This window comes from Chenopodium album, chromosome 7, assembly GCF_948465745.1.
Source record: "Chenopodium album chromosome 7, dcCheAlbu1.1, whole genome shotgun sequence".
Classification (NCBI taxonomy): Eukaryota; Viridiplantae; Streptophyta; class Magnoliopsida; order Caryophyllales; family Amaranthaceae; genus Chenopodium; species Chenopodium album.
The window spans coordinates 49,770,848-49,788,005 of NC_137840.1; the positions used below are offsets into that span (position 1 = coordinate 49,770,848).

General features: G+C 32.2%; 1 protein-coding gene and 1 pseudogene across 1 annotated transcript; both read left to right on the plus strand.

Moving 5' to 3' along the window:
* Positions 1-1,695: 1,695 nt before the first annotated feature.
* Positions 1,696-3,516, plus strand: LOC145640274 (uncharacterized). Its single transcript, XM_081691575.1, has 3 exons — positions 1,696-2,094; positions 2,279-2,496; positions 2,886-3,516. Exons 1-3 carry the CDS (start codon positions 1,696-1,698, stop codon positions 3,514-3,516), a joined length of 1,248 nt encoding a protein of 415 aa, XP_081547701.1.
* A 2,149-nt stretch (positions 3,517-5,665) lies between these two features.
* On the plus strand, positions 5,666-6,478 carry LOC145637886 (cell wall / vacuolar inhibitor of fructosidase 2 pseudogene; annotated as a pseudogene).
* The last annotated feature ends 10,680 nt before the right edge of the window (positions 6,479-17,158 follow it).

The window sequence follows — 17,158 nt, forward strand, 5'->3', positions numbered from 1 at the left end:
TTAGAGAGATATAGAGAGAAAATTGGTTGGGAATTAGAAGAGAGAAAGTATTGGGAATTGATGTTAAAGTACAAAAAAAGAAAAAGGATGACAAATCATCAAAAAGAGAATAATATTGTAAAAAAGTACAACCTATAAATAGAAATAGACACTAAATTTTGATGACCCAAAAAAGAATATAGGCATGTAATAAAAGGACGGAGGGAGTAACAAAGAGGCAATCCTTATTTGGGTGTTGGGGCTTTTACAGGTTAGAGGTTTGGGAAAACCGTTGCCCTTAAATTATTAAAAGGGTACTGGATCTCCACTTCCCCCTATGAACATGGTTTTTTTTTTTTTTTTGGTTCTAGGCTTGAGCTTTTTTTTTTTTTTCTTTTGACGCTTATTTGTGTTTTTCTACAAGTGGACTAGTGGTACAATGTTAATTAATAATAATCCTTACCATTTCTATAAAGTATTTATATTATAATAGTGTTACGGTCTAATAATGACTCCTAATATTATAGTTCATAATCATGTGGTACCTTAAATTAAAGTGTTACAGTAAAGTGCTACTTAATATCAAAGTTTACAATCAAGTGTTACTTAATATCAATGTGTTACAATCAAGTGCTACTTAATATCAAAGTGTTACAATCAAGTGTTACTTAATATCAATGTGTTACAATCAAGTGATACATGATGTCAAAATGTTACAAAAGTGTTACTTATAAATTAATTAAGGTTCTAACCTTTAAATTGATACCATTTGGTGTTACCTAAGGTCAATTTTGTAGTAGTGGGCAAGCATATATATATATATATATATATATATATATATATATATATATATATATATATATATATATATATATATATATATATATATATATATATATATATATATATATATATATATATATATATATATATATATATATATATATATATATATATATATATATTACCAAATTAATTCAATTAATCAAATATCATAACAAGCTATCATGATACTAATAACACACTTGATATATCAATATAAAATTCCTAACATGATAATATGCGTAATTAATTAAATCAATCCTAGGCGCATATGTTCCTTTTGTAGTGTCTTATTAAACTAGTGGTACTAACTAAAAACATTCTATTTTAGAGTAACCTATAATTAAAGATATAAAAACATAATTAATCCCTTATAATTACAAATTTTCAACAAAATATTAACACTCTAAAACCTCTTTAATTAATAATCTAAAATGTTCAATTTAAATCTTTGACCTTTAAATGGGTAATATAAACCCTCTTGTTAAAACTCAATTGTTGTACTTTTGTAAAAATGCAAAAATATTTTCAAGCCTTAAACCCTCAAAATAAATCTGATAATTAAATTAAAATATTTTATATGCTTTTCTTTTTATGGTTTATTAAAGTTTTTTAATTTATACAAATTTAATGGTAAAACAATTATGAAATTCAAAAAAAAAAAAAAAAAAAAACCTAACTTCGTCCTCTAGACATTAAATTACCAATTTGGAAATATAGGGTTCATAAAACTAGAGATTTTGCACAATAAAAATTCAAAATTCCTACTACTTTTATATAATAAATTCTTCTATGGCAGCTTCCGGACAGAAAGTTAACTATGAAAAATCGGAGGTTTCGTTTAGCAAAGGGGTCAATGTTGATACACAATAGGAGTTGTTAGGAGTCCTAGCCATGAAGCGAGTTGACCAGCATGGGAAATACTTAGGCATTCCTACGATTATCGGGAGGTATAAGCGGATGGTGTTCGCGGCACTTATTGATAGAATCTGGAAAAAATTGAATGGCTGGAAGGAAAAATTATTATCTAGAGCTGGAAAAGAAATTCTCCTCAAATCGGTGATTCAATCAATTCCTACATATCTTATGGGTGTTTACAAATTGCTAGTAGGAATTATTCATGACATTCACCGCATGATGGCTCGGTTTTTGTGGGGCAACTATGACAATTCAAGGAAAGTGCACTGGAAGAGTTGGAGCGATTTATGTACACCCAAGTGTCTTGGGGGCTTGGGTTTCCACGACCTTAGTGTCTTCAATGATGCGCTTTTGGGTAGACAATCTTGGAGACTTGTTAGCCATCCGAACTCTCTTCTTAGTAGAGTGCTCCAAGCAAAATACTACGCTGGCAAGACCTTTCTAGACTCACGGGTGGTCAAGCTGTTTCTCATGGCGTAGTATATGGTCATCCAAGGCTTTGATCAAGGAAGGGCTTTTATTGAGAATCGGGGATGGCACTTCAGTGAATATCTGGCAGGATCCCTGGATTATTGGTGAAGAAAGTAGATTTATTTCTTCTCCTCCTTGTGACGAGCTGCAGAGAGTAAGTGACTTGATCAAGCACGAGACAAGAGAATGGGATGAAGATCAAGTCTTGAACTCTTTCAATGATGAAGATAGTCGCTGCATTCTTGCTTTGCCACTAAGTTCGAGAAGTGTTCCAGATATAGCGAGTTGGGCATTTTCAATGGACGGGTGATACTCAGTGAAGACCGCATATATGTTAGGCAAATCATGCAACCTCGACGACTTTCACAAGTCCTGGTTTGAAATCTGGAAGCTCGAAGTTACACCCAAAATCCGTCATTTTCTCTAGAGAATGTGCACAGGTACGCTTCCAGTTAGAGCTTATCTAAAGTATCGGCATATGACTTGCCCTTGGTGTGTGGCGGTTTCAGAGACAATGCGCCATGCTTTTTTTTTTATTGCTATACAATGAAGGATTTATGGGAAGAGTGTGGGTGCTCAAAGCTTAGATTATGGCCGCAAGATATGAATTTCATTGACTGCTTTGAGTCTTGGGGCAAATACAAGTCGTAATTGAGGTGTAGAAGTGCAATTTTGATGTGGTGTCTGTTGAATAGGAGGAATGATAAGGTCTTCAAAGGGAATGATTCATTCCATCCCGCACTAATTGACCGAGTGAAGAGGTTGGCAGACGATTGTATAGCCTACACTACAAAGATTTATGGCAGTATTGGTGGGAGAAAGAAGGCCAGCAGCTCCAAGACGTGGATTGCTCCACCATCAGGGGTCATAAAGCTCAATTGTGATGCTTCAATTCGAGATGATGGCTGGGTAGGACTGGGTGTGGTGGCTAGAGACTGGCAGGGGGATGTAATCTTTGCTGCCACAAGGAGTTTTCGTGCAATCTGGCCCCCTGCCATTGCTGAATGTAAGGCCACTATCATGGCATTGAGGTTAGCTAAACGGTATAACCTTTCCCACGTCATTCTTGAATCCGATTGCCAAGTTCTTATCAACAGGATTTGCAAGGGCTCTATTTACTTCACTGATCTCGATTTATTGCTTGAGGATATTTTATGTACTAGCTCTAGCTTCGATTCTATCTCTCGGTGTCATGTAAAGCGGGAGGGTAATACTGTTGCCCATAATTTAGCCCGCATTGTGCCTTTTGGTGTTGAACAGATATGGGAGAACTATAGTCCTTGTGAGGTTTCCCCATATATTTTGATGGATAAATTAATAATATAAGGCACCGTCCAATTTTCCTAAAAAAAAATCTTCTATAAAAATTCATTAAATTATTAATAAAAACATATTTAAATATGATACACAGTAATAAATTGAATCAGAGAGAGAGAGAGTTATTTTTTTTTTACAAAACATAATTAAAATAAGACCAAACGAACCAAAACTGAAAGAGGAGGAAAAGGAGGGTCGTAGCTGCTAGTTGGCGACTACTAGTCGGAGATGGATGGATTTCAATGGTGCACACAAATCGAGGGAGTGAGAGAGATGGAGAGTAGGGTTTATGGTTTTTAATTAATTTGTTCTTTGATTTCATGATCACATGGGATATTTATAGGCCTTATAAAATCAACTTTGGGTAGTTACCAAAGTGACATTGATGATAGGAAAGACTCCCTTGTCCTTGTTTTTAAATACTCCCCCCGTTTTTGTTTTTAAATGCATCACTTTCTTTTTATGGGTGTTTTTTTTAAAAAAAAATGCATCACTTCCTTATTTGGTAACTTTATACTATATTTTATCATTTCTCTTTCTTATTTTAAACCCTACTTAAATTATTTTATCATTTCTCTCTCTTCTATGCTCCCCACTTCTATAATAAAAATATTTACTTTTCCTCACATTCTTTCTCTTTCATGGTCCCCCACTTATATAATAAAAATATTAACTTTTCCTCACATTTTATCTCTTTCATGGTCCCATCTAACTTTCACTATAATAAATTATTCACCCACTCACAATATTATATTACTCTCCTAAAACTCCGCGCATCACCAAATGATGCAAATAAAAAAAAATGGGGGGAGTACTACAAAGCTTACTTATTTTATTATTTAAATACTTTTTGGAATCAACAATCTTTATGTAAAACTATGTAAATAAATATTTTTTCCCCTTCTAATGACATAAATATTTTTAAGTTCTTAAAATATATTTTAAAAAATCATTAATTAATTATAAAATACAATAAAATGCGAGGTATTACTGCCTACCCAAAACTTAAGCACAAAATTAAAAAAGAAGTCGTTTAAATGAATAGTTTACTCAATTTTTCAACAGAATGTCATGGGTAGGCTTGCGCCAAGATATTTCTATCGGACTCTGCACCATATATAGTTAGTCTGCACACTCTTTTGTAATTTTAAAAGATACTTGCAATACGGTCACCTCTAAAACGATATCCCTATATGTAGCCTCAAAATATTAGTTCTTAATTAAGTCTTTGCAAGTTGTTTTGTCTTCCATGCATGTTCGCTTTACGGGTATAAACACTGTAACACTATAGATTTAGTAAGTTTATCCACCACAATCCAAATGGAGTCGTTTCCACTTTTCGATCTAAACTAACACCCAAAAAAAGGCTAGAGTGATTCAAATTAATATAAGATGTAATTTTGATTATAGTGTACATGTTGTAAAAACAATACTTTGTAAAATTTTATATGATGGTGCACGGTTGTGCAATAATATTAGAAAAATAATCTATATGTGAGTTAGAACTATTTGTTCAACATTAAAGAAATAGAGAGAGAATAACTAATATATACAATTGGTTTGCTACTCCACCTATCACCAATTTGTGTGATACTTGTGCAATATTAGTATATAAACACTCCAATGTGCTCTTGTGCTTGGTCAAGTGATGTACATTCAATATGTGATTGAGTAGAGTTAGCACATCATATGAGTTCTTGGATATAAAGAAAATCAAATTTTAATTTTTTTTTTAAAAAAATACAAGTAACAATTAATAACAATAACAATATATGAATTAATTTTAACATTAGATACAATATCTAAGATATAATACAATATTAATTAATTTAAATTGAAAGATAGATTGTTAATGTTATCCCATTACATTGAGCAAGAAGATTAAAATGAATAATTTAATTTATCCAACTTTGAAATCTCCTCATATTTTATCAACTCCACACCCACTTCACTAAATCTTTAATCCATTACTTGTAATCCTGTAGTGTGTATACAAGCTGGTGGGGAGAACTCTAGAAATTTGAAATTAATAAAATTTGTGAATTCATATTGACCCGTGAACTTATATATTTGTCATGTGGGCTACCTCCAAATTTAGCCTTACTATCAATAAAGTATAATCAAACAAAATAGTTCACCTATATATAATACTAGTTCTACATAACATTTTTTAGTGAACATCAATTGTATGAGCCAAAATTACTCATAAATCTAGCCTTTTGATTTTCATTCCACAACAAAATTAACATACCTCAAATGGGTAAATACTCTAAGATTTTATCTTTAATTCTTTTTCTCTTCATCAATAACACAATCAAAGTAGTTCAAGGAGATGAAGATTTTATCCAAAAAACATGTAAGAACACTCAATACATTGATCTATGCATCTCTTCCTTGAAATCAAACCCTTCGAGCTCGAATTCGGATCTCAAAGGGCTAGCAACTATTATGGTAAATATTGGAATTGCCAATGCATCGGATACTTATGCTTATTTATCATCACAGCATTCACAAGTGCCTAAAAGTAGTGGTACAAGTGATACTAATATGAAGAATAATGTATACAAATTATGTGCTTCTAAGTATACTTATGCTAATGATTCTCTCAAGTCTACACTCCAAGATTTGTCCATGGAAAATTATGATTATGCTTCTATGCATGTTATGGCGGCCTCTGATTACCCGAATGCTTGTCACAATGCATTCAAAAGATACCGCGATATGGATTATCCAACGGTGCTCAAGGTTAGAGAAGATGGTTTTAAGCATATTTGTGCTGTGGTTTTGGGTATTGTTGATCAACTTTATTCCATTGATAACCATTTTTAGTGTGTAATTTGTTGTACTTATAATATGTTTAGTAAACCTTTATATTATGTGACATTGCTTATATTTCCTCTTGTTCGTCAGTTAAATATGTCAAGATCTCTTATTTAAAAAATGAAGTGTCAAGGTCAGATTTATTGGCTAATCTAGTTTTTCATCATAGTTGCTGATTACTAGCTCTTTATGCATCCGATGTGAATAGACTTTAGAATGCATATAGGTCAACATAATTGTTCAATCTGCTAGTGACATCTAATTTCTTACCCTTTTGTATTCTAATTATGCAATGTAGTACATGATTTCAATTATTTAATCTAGTTTTTTGTTTTTTTTTTTCCAATAAAAAATAATTGTAAAGACAAAAAAATTGAACATACGTCAATTTTCACACACAAAGTTTAGTGATATAGGCTTACCCATTAAGCCAAAGTGAGAGTGAGAGATAACTCAAGTGGTATGAGTTTCCCTCTCGATATCAGAAGATCGTGGGATCGATTCTCACCCCATCCTTTGAGGCTGCTTAAACACCAAAAAAATTAAGCCAAAGTAGTGTTTGATGGGTGTTTTCTTTATTACTGGAGTCACTTCCTCTTGTTGATTTATACACTAACTTTGATCTATGTGTGAATTTTAAATTTAGTTCATTCAACTTCTAGTTGATCGATATATTTGATTATTGTTGTGAATTTTGTGTAAAAATAATATAGGATTATCAACCACAATGGTTTGCATTAATTAGTTTTGCTTTTTATTGTGGCAATTTGAGAACATTTGGCATTTTTCTTTCACTAATGCTTATTTGCTTACTAGGTTATCCCCGTGCGTTGCTCCGTTGGAGTTAATCTTTCTTGTAATTTATATTATATTTTGTTGTATTACATTGCATATAAAGTTTAAAATTGATATTAAAATAATTTACATTTAAGGAAAGTAAAAATTTGAAATCACAATCAAATATCAAACAATTTAGGTATGTAAAATTATAATTTAGGAGAAAAACTTGCTTAATTGAAATTTATATAGACAATTTTTGCATTGAAGTCAAAATTGTAAATTAAAAAAAAAAATTAATAATTGATGACATCACACATAGAATTGGAGGGAAAAATTTTAATGTGATCGAAAATGACACGTAAGATAGTTTGAGGGTTGATATCAGCAACGTTTTGTTTTAATAATAGTTAATAGATTAATACGGAGTATCACAACATATCGTTTTGTACGGATGATTTTGAACTATAATCGCCACTTATTGTTTGAGAAATCATAAGAGCACAATATAAATGGATTTTAAGTAGGTGGATACTTCTCCTTAGCTTCCTCTTTACTTATATGATAAAGATATTCGAAATTTTTTATACACATCATTTTATATATCTCCTTCACTTATACAATAAAATAATACGGAGTACAATAATACTTATTTCTCTCTTTGAATATTGCAACATTTTTGTTCTTAGAAGCTTCATATACATTGGCATTATTGCAACATTCTCTTATCTTTTCCTCACATGAGTCTCTTTTATTATTATTTTTTTCATTTTTTATCAAATAAACAGCTTAATTATCATGTTTCCTATGCATATTAGGATAAAATAATGGAGGAAGTATTACATCAATACGTTATATCAAGATTTTTATGACAGTAAGTAACAATAATGTTCAATCGTTAAGTTCATCTATGAATGTGGAAAGTATAAGGTCTTGGACTTTTGGCGTCAATGATATTGATTGACACCAAATTTTAATGGGCCAGTGTTATCAAAGTAGAATAGCTATGCTAATCAAACTTTTTCTTTTTCCCAAATTATTGGCAACTTTGCAGGGTAATCGTCCAATGTGACAAGCTTTAGCTATCTTTTTGGAAATGGATAGTACTTTACTTGATTGAACACATATTTAATGAATTAACTTTGAGCTAATAATTAGCCATTTCTTCCCAATTGCTTTATATCTTGACTGTTATAAGATTGATTTTGCATGGGCTTGTACTTTAATGCTATACATAGAATGGAGTACACTATTATTAGAAAAGAAAGTAATCAGAGTTTCTAATTTTATTTCAAAAACTAATTAAGATAGATATGAGTCAAATTAGGGTATGTTCTAATACGTTTATTTTCATTTCAGTTCAGTTCAGTTCAACTCAGCTCCTAATTTCCATCTCTTATAAAATATTCAGTTCAGTTCATTTCAGTTCAGCTGAGTTCAGTCTATGAGAACAAGCCCTTAGTTATAGTCGTATTTGATTTATTAAGATGGTAAAAGCTAACGAGTGCCCCCGTGACGTTAGATAAGATAATTAAATGTAAAAATATTATAGTAAAATTAACATTAATTACACTGGTCGACGCTTGATTTTATCATGCATTCCGAACTTAATACTATTTTAAATAACATATTAATCCCTTATCCAACGCTGTGGGGCGCTTGTTAGCAAGATCCTATTTAGATTATATTTAATTAACCAAATAAGACTTGGTCTAATATGAAGGTTTGCAACCTACAATCATAAGATTGTGAGACCGAACTCAACCAGAGACATTTAGTGATGCAACTTCCTTACCTCTTCTTCCCCCTCGGAAGGATTCAACCAATTATTCAACCAATAAATGATGTCATCCTGCCTAACAAAAAAAAAAAAAAAACACTACCTTTGTTTCTTATTAGTTGCAACAAAGGGATATTATTTACGAGATATAAAAAAAGTTTATTTGTTGCACATAATAAGAAACAGAGGTTGTAGATAAATTATATCAAAAAAAATATATAATCCCACAATTGCTAGCTAATATCATTCTGATAATTGATCATATCATTCAATAATTAACCATGTCATCCAGCTAATTAATCATATTCAAATAGTTGCCGATATATATTGCAAACATTTACACATATCACCTAAGCAACAAATTACAGTAAGCTTATACAAAAGATATATATATATATATATATATATATATATATATATATATATATATATAACATGTCATCCCACGACTACAAAATCAAAATTGTAGTTGTCCTGACAATTGACTATGTCTTCCAACCAATTATTCTTGTCACCCATCCAATTAATCATATCATTCAATATAAAATATACACATAAATTATTTTATCATTCTTCTCATTGAGTATTTGTATGAGTTTTAAGATTTTACATAGATATGATGCATATTAGGTTGAAAACTTTATTGTGAGCCGGAGAAAATCAGTGTTCTCTAAGAAATGAGAATCAGAGAAAAGAGAGAAAATCTAGAGAAAAATCGAAAATCAAATTTTTATTATCATTAATGATAGGCTGGATCATGGAGCGATATTTTTGTAATTTCTGATCACTGGGCATAGAATAATGGACTTGGCCCAAACAAAGGTTAATATATATAGCTCTACAATTACAGGTTGATTCTAAACAAAATCTACAAAATATCTTAGCAAATTACTACTTGAATTTCGTTATGCAAAACAAAATTCTTAACATAATTGCCATGATTGCAATCCAAAATATGAGCTGGGTTAGCTCATTACCCCCCTTTAAGATTGACTTGGTGAAAAACCCAGACCAATCTTAAACACAAGGCTGAGAAACAAGACCAATCAGCTGAGAAAGGAATCGATGCTCATTAGTGCCTAAAGGTTTTGGACATGATGTCTGCCAACTGAAGAGTAAATTTGACATGAGTAGTCTTAATGAACCCAAGCTGCACGTTTTCTCAAACATAATGAACATCTAACTTGTGGTGCTTCCTCCTGAGATGCTTCGTTTGTCCATGAAACAAGGATTATCTGCAATGTGTTGTGCTCCTACATTATTACAAAATAGAGTGATAGGCTTAGGAGCCTGTATACATAAATCATCTAACAGTCCAACAACCCAAATAACAGATGACCTCATCTATTGTTTGACTCATGCTGCGATATTCTGCTTCTGTAGCTTTTTTTGGTACAACCTTCTGCTTTTTAGTTTCCCATGAGATCGATGATTTTCCCAAGAAAACACAATATCTTGTAAGAGATCTTCCTTTATCTAAAAAAATTGCCCCAATCAGCATCACAATATGCTGACAGCTTCAAATCAATGTTTGCAGCATAGAAAAGACCATAGTTCGGTGTGCCTTTCAAATATCTCAAAACATGAGTGGCAGCAAGATAATGATCAGTAACTCATGGTGCACTTAAAATTGACACAATTGCTACACAATATATAGGATATTTGGTCTTGTAAGATTCACATAAAGGAGCCTTCCAATTAGTCTTCTGTATACTTTAGGATCCTGCATCAATTCACCTTTATGCTGACTCAAAGCAAGACCTTTTTTACTAGGAAAAGGTGTTGTTTTGCAATGCTCCATTTTGGTACCAATAAACATATCCAAAACATACTTCCTTTGATTCAACATAATTCTTGCACTAGATTTTGTCACCTCAATCCCAAGAAAATACTTGATTTTCCCAAGATCTTCTATTGTAAAAGCATAATGAAGAGCTTGCTTCACACCAGAAATAAAATTAGGATCATTCCGAACAACTAGTAGATCATCAACATAGGCTACTATAACAGTATACTTGCAACCATTGCTATGAAAAAAAAATTGAATAATCTTGGTGTGATTGAGTAAATCCAAAATCCACAAAAAATTTGCAAAGTTGTACATTCCATTGCCTCGAGGCCTGCTTGAGCCCATAAAGGAAACGTTTAAGCTTGCACACTTAACCTAGTTGTACCTTATTGTAACCCAAAGGAGGTTGCATTTATATATCCTCATCTATGAAGCCATGTAAAAACGCGTTATTGATATCAAGTTGCTGAACATCCCAATTTAAACCGGCAGCAATAGCAAGACTAGCCTCACAGTTGTCAACTTGGCAACCGATCTAACTGTATGCTTGTAATCTTTGCCTTGAATCTGTCTATCACCTCTTGCCATCAAAGGTGTCTTGCATCTTTAAACATCACCATTAGGTTTAAATTTGATCTTATTGATCCATTTACAACCTATTGTCTTCTTATTTATAGGAAGCTTAGTAATCTAACAAGTATCATTCCTTTCAAGAGCATCTATTTCATCCTTCATAGCTTTAACCCATTCTAATCTATCTGTAGCTTCATTGTATGAATTAGGTTCCTCAACATTCAGAACCTTAGAGAGACTTGAAGCATCAGCACCTCCAAGAAATACCAAAGAAGGTTCGGTAAACACATTAAAACTATGTGAAATATAACTACCATGATTGACTGATTTGGGTAAATTAAGACACTATATAATCATTAAACTTCTTAGGCATTTTCCTATTTCTTTTAGAACCAGAGTATAGAAACTAACTGAGAATTGGAAATATTATCTTAGTTATGAATAGAATTAGAAGAAGAAAGATCAAGAGAAGAATTATAATGAACAAAGAAATGAGGAATTGATGGAGTAGATGACTCTGAAGATGAACTTTGAGAAAGAACATCATTTTGAACAGAAAGAGAAGGCAGCTAAAATATAGAATGCTGAAAAATAGCATCATCTAAATTTAAATCCTTTAAAGGAAAAACATTTTCCACAAAATGAACATGTCTGCTCAGAACTATCTTGTGAGTATCCAAGTCATAAAGCTTATACCCTTTCTGAGCATATGGATAACCCAAAAATATGCATCTCTTTGACCTTGAAGCAAACTAATCCGGAAGCTTTTGACCTAGAAAACACACACAACCAATCACCCTGAGGTTGTTATAATCAAGTTTGACTCCTAACAATTCTCAACTGGACTTAACCAACCCAAAACAGAAGATGGAATCTTATTCAACAAATATGTTGCAGCCAATATATATAAAGTCACTCTAGATTTGATAGGTAAAGCTGCATGAAACATCCAAGCTCTAGCTCTCTCTAATAAACTTCTATGTTTTCTTTTAACCATCCCATTTTGTTGAGGTTCACTAGGAAGACTTCTCTGATGAACATTGCCTTTGTTCAAAAACAAAAGGGTACATAATTCTTTCAACACTTCAGTACCATTATCAGATCTAATGGTCTTAATAGTAACCTTGAAGTGATTCTCAACATAAGCAAGAAAACCAGCTATAACATTCTGTACTTGAGCCTCTTATGAATGAGATGAGTCCAAGTTGTTCTAATATTATCATCCAATATAGTCATAAAATAATGAGCTCCAGATAAAGAACTATGAGCATAAGGACCCTAAATATTTATATGAACAAGATCAAATGGTGAAGTAGCCATTAATCAGACACTGAATAAGGCATTTTATGATGCTTAGCAAACATACATACTTCACAATTAAAATCACAAGTATATTGCTTGAGAAAAATTCTGATACATGTTTCATCTTGCTTAAAGACAAATGTCCTAACCTAGCATGTAATACATCAATACTAGGCTTATTAAAAATTGAAGTAATTGAATTATATATAACAGTATCAGAATGAGTACTAGATTTAGAAGGAAAATTTAGGGGATACCTTGAAAACTTGTAAAGATCACAAGACTTGATTCCATAAGTTATATCTTGTTTAGTTTTAAGGTCCTGAAAAACATAAGAATTGTTCTAAAAACAGTCAAAAGAGAGGTTTGATCAAGCAATTTCCCTACAGAAAGGAGGTTACGCCTAAATTCTAGTATATACAGGACGTTTGAAATAGAAATTTCTGGTGTTAATTGAACTGTTCTTGAATACTTAATATGTTTAATTTATCCGTCAAGTAATACTGCTGCTATATGTGAATTAAGCTAAGTTTGATGCCATATGATCTGATGCTCCATTATCTATGATCCATGCATTCTGATTAAATGATTTCTTCATTAATTGAGCATTATGAACAGAAGTAATACTTGCAAAATTAACTATAGTGATAAGATCAGATGCTATTTCTTTGCCACTTTATATCATCTCGACAACTTGTTGAACACAGTTGAAACCACAGCAGGATCTAGACCATCAAAACAAGAACCAACTCCACCATTAAACTCCATTGGAGCTTTTCCAAGAATACCAGAATTAGTCTTCACATGTGTCTTTGATTTCAGCGTTGACCACCACTCTGGATAACCAATGATCTTGAAACATTCTTGAATAGTATGACCACTAGCCTTACAATGATCACAAGACTTATCATAATTCAACCTCTTATAAACTCTCCTTTGCTATGAAGTAGCACCTCAAGATCCACTGCTAGAGCACTAAACTCTGGTAATAGATCAACAACATCATTTAGTTTCTTGTGCGTTTCAATCTGCTGTAGCATGTAATAAGACTTGGTAACAGGAGAAAGAACATCAGACCTCAACATGTTTGTATGACTAGATCATAAGACTTGTTTAATCCAGTAAGAAGTTGCATCAACTTATTACGCTGATTGTAACACCCTAGAAATTCCTTTCTTTTAAATACCCACTTTACTTTTTAAAATACGATTTAGGGATATCTAAGACATTAACGCCACCGTGAAAACGGCTAAGGTAACTATCAAAGATACACAGCGGAAGACTTTAAATTAAAAACCGTTTAAACAAGTCAACTCAAAAGTCAACCAAACGAAAGTAAAATTTAAAAACCAAACAAACAAAGTCAAATAAAATCAAACTACAACTTGGAACCATTAAAGGCCCTTATTCAAAACCGTTCCAAAACCAAGCCTTCGCGTTAGTCCACATGAAAAGTATCATAAATAAACAAAGCATAAAACACATCGTAAACTATTGGAAACTAGCATGATTCACTCTTCACTCATGCCCTGTCATGAATATGCTTCAATACCTGAAAAGTTTATCTCTAGTTGTCCCCACTACTCTCCATTAAAAATGGGTCATCATAGGGCCAAGATAAAGACATGGCCAAACACACAAACACACACAATCAGCAAAGCTGAGTACGTAAGCGTAATTAAACACACTAACATGCTTTCACCTATCAACACACACTTACCTCGATGCACCTGTTTACAAGCACACACAACAATCAACAAGACACTTTAACTAGACACTAAATAATTCATTTAGCGTTGATTACGCATCGAACGGGTTTCCAACTATACCTCCCCCAAATAAATTCAGGTTAACTGATACGTGAGCTAACCGTGCTAGCGACAAAACCACTCAAAGGTGGCGGAATTCCTGCGCATAATAATAAATAAAAAGGAATGTACAGCGTCCTGTACTCCATTAGAAGTTATTGTTAAATATAAAACCCCATAACTCCGCCCATTGTTCATACTCAAGGTATATACGTTCCTTGGTGCGTAATCTCTTTCACTTTACGTTATTTACATGTTATTGGACTTGGTGATGACTCTCAAAGCATAATAAATCAATCAACGATAATTATTCAATCAACCAAACATACCAATTTAATTCTTGAATAATTAGTGACCACATATTATTTAATGTTGAACCATTTTTAATTCTACCTCAGTGTCAAAGACACCTTAAACGCATAAAGCGCCAAAAATCCTATCCCTCGGTGTTAAAAACACCTTAAGTGCACAAAGGCACCAACATACAATTTATTCCTTGTGTACATAGACACTTATATAGCTCCTTCCTCATGCTTAAAGCATCAATAAAAATTATTTGAACCATAATAAAATTCCTTTTTAATATTCCAAACATAACTAAGCATGTAATTTAATTAATCATGCATTCTAACATGCCATAAATAAAAGTGTGGTTCAAACACAACATGCCAAACATTAATTTTCCAACTATTAATCCATCTCAAATAAATCATGCTTTCTAATTTAATCACCAATATCAATAATCCACAATTTCCAATCATAAATCTTAGCATGATACTATTTATATTTAGGATTAATTAAATCAAGCCTAGCATGATACTACATCACCAAAAATATGCTAAGTACGCGAACGTACCTTGAGTACGATTTTAAAATTGCCACGACTAGCAGAAATTGCTTACTTCAAAGTCTCCTACACATTAAAATCATAATAGAATATTAAAATCCACTCTAAACAAATTTACAGCAATATATACTATTTTAAAACCCCTCATAATTTAATTAAAGTAAGCTGAAATTATATATAAAACACCATAATTAAGTCTCAATTAATGGGTAATTAAAATTTCTTCAAGAAACATAATAATAAGTGTTCTACATAAAATTTCAGCACTTTATTTTAATTAAAACTTGCTGTAATTAAGCCTTAAAACACTTAAAACAAAGGTCTACCCCAATATACATCATAATCCTTCAATAACTCATAAATCAAGAACCTAGGGTTTCAAAAATTGGGGCTTTTTAATTAAAAACCAAATCTAAAAATTAATTAACATAATTATAATAATCAAACATCAAATTTAAATCCCAAAACTCATAATTTACTATTAGATTAAAGCATAGATTAAATTTGAGCAAGAAAGATTTGATTTTAAATTTTTTTTTTTTCCGAAACTCACGACTGCCGACAGCAGGCCAGCGCCACTGTCGGCTGCTGCCAGCACTGGTGGTCACCGCTGCTGCCGGCTGGGTGGCTGGTGGTCGTCGGCGGCCCACCGGTGGTGGTGGTGGTGCGAAAACAAAAGGGGAAGGGGAAGGAGAAAGAAAAAGAAAAAGAAAGAAGAAAAATAAGGAGAAAAGGGAGAGAAGTTTACCTTGGGTTTTCTCCACTCTGGGCAAAGTTGAATTGCCTCATAAGAAGAATATTTATACCCCTTCTCTATCACCCTTTTACCCTAAACTTTCCTCCTTTAGTTTTTCCTAATCCCTTCCCTACTAAAACTTGTTAAAATCATAATTTCCTAAAATAAAACCCCAACTTTTATAAAATAAATAATTAAACAAACTTTCCTTTAGTAAAAATATTTCCAAACTTACATAGGATAAATAATTAAAACACCATAATTAAAATATTAAAATTATTTAAATACCCTTATAAAATACATATTTTAAATAAAATACGTATAAAAATACGGGGTATTACACTGATTAGCCTCCATAATCTTCTTCAGATGCCACAACTACACTGATTCATAGCACCAACTGCAGTATGAAAATACCTTTTAGAATTTGCAATTAATACCGGACTTGCTTCAATTGACCATATTATTCAGCAATTGAAGCTTCATTTTGCTGTATACACGATATGTATGTTCCTCTTCAACTGAAAAATATGAGAAGCATTACTCTCACAAAAGCGTTCAGAAATTTCCTTCCGTAGTTCATCTGATGAATTAACAAACATGAAACTACTAGCAAGAGACTTAGCAATTGAATTCAGAATCCAAGACACTACCATGTAATCATTCCTAACCCACTTCTGACAATCAAAAGAATCAGGTTCAGGCATGCTCAATGTTCTAGCAACAAATCCAAGCTTAATCTTAGCTATTAGAGCCATTTTTACAACTCTACTCCAATTCAAGAAATTTTAAGTAGTAAGAGGAAGACTCACAATCTGCACACCTGGATGATCACTATTAGAGATGTAGTAAGGATCATTGAAATTTATTGAGTGTGAATTCATCGAGTTCGAGAGCGAATTCGCTTCTCCAACCATGTCAAAATTGAAAAAAATCGCAAATTAAATCAAAATTTTATGAAATCACGAAGAATTCCTACTCGATTATCGAGTAAGTCAAGAAAGAAAGAAGAAATCAGAAGATCAAATCAGAAGATTGTGGTCTTTGATACCATGTGCACTGGACAAAATCAATCTTTTGGAAGAAATGAGAATCAAATAAAAGATAGAAAAAATGGAGAAAAATCAGAAATAAGATTTTATTATGTCATAATCTAGTGAATGAGAGGTATTACAGGATATATATAGCTCTACAATTACAGGAAGATTCTAGACAAAAT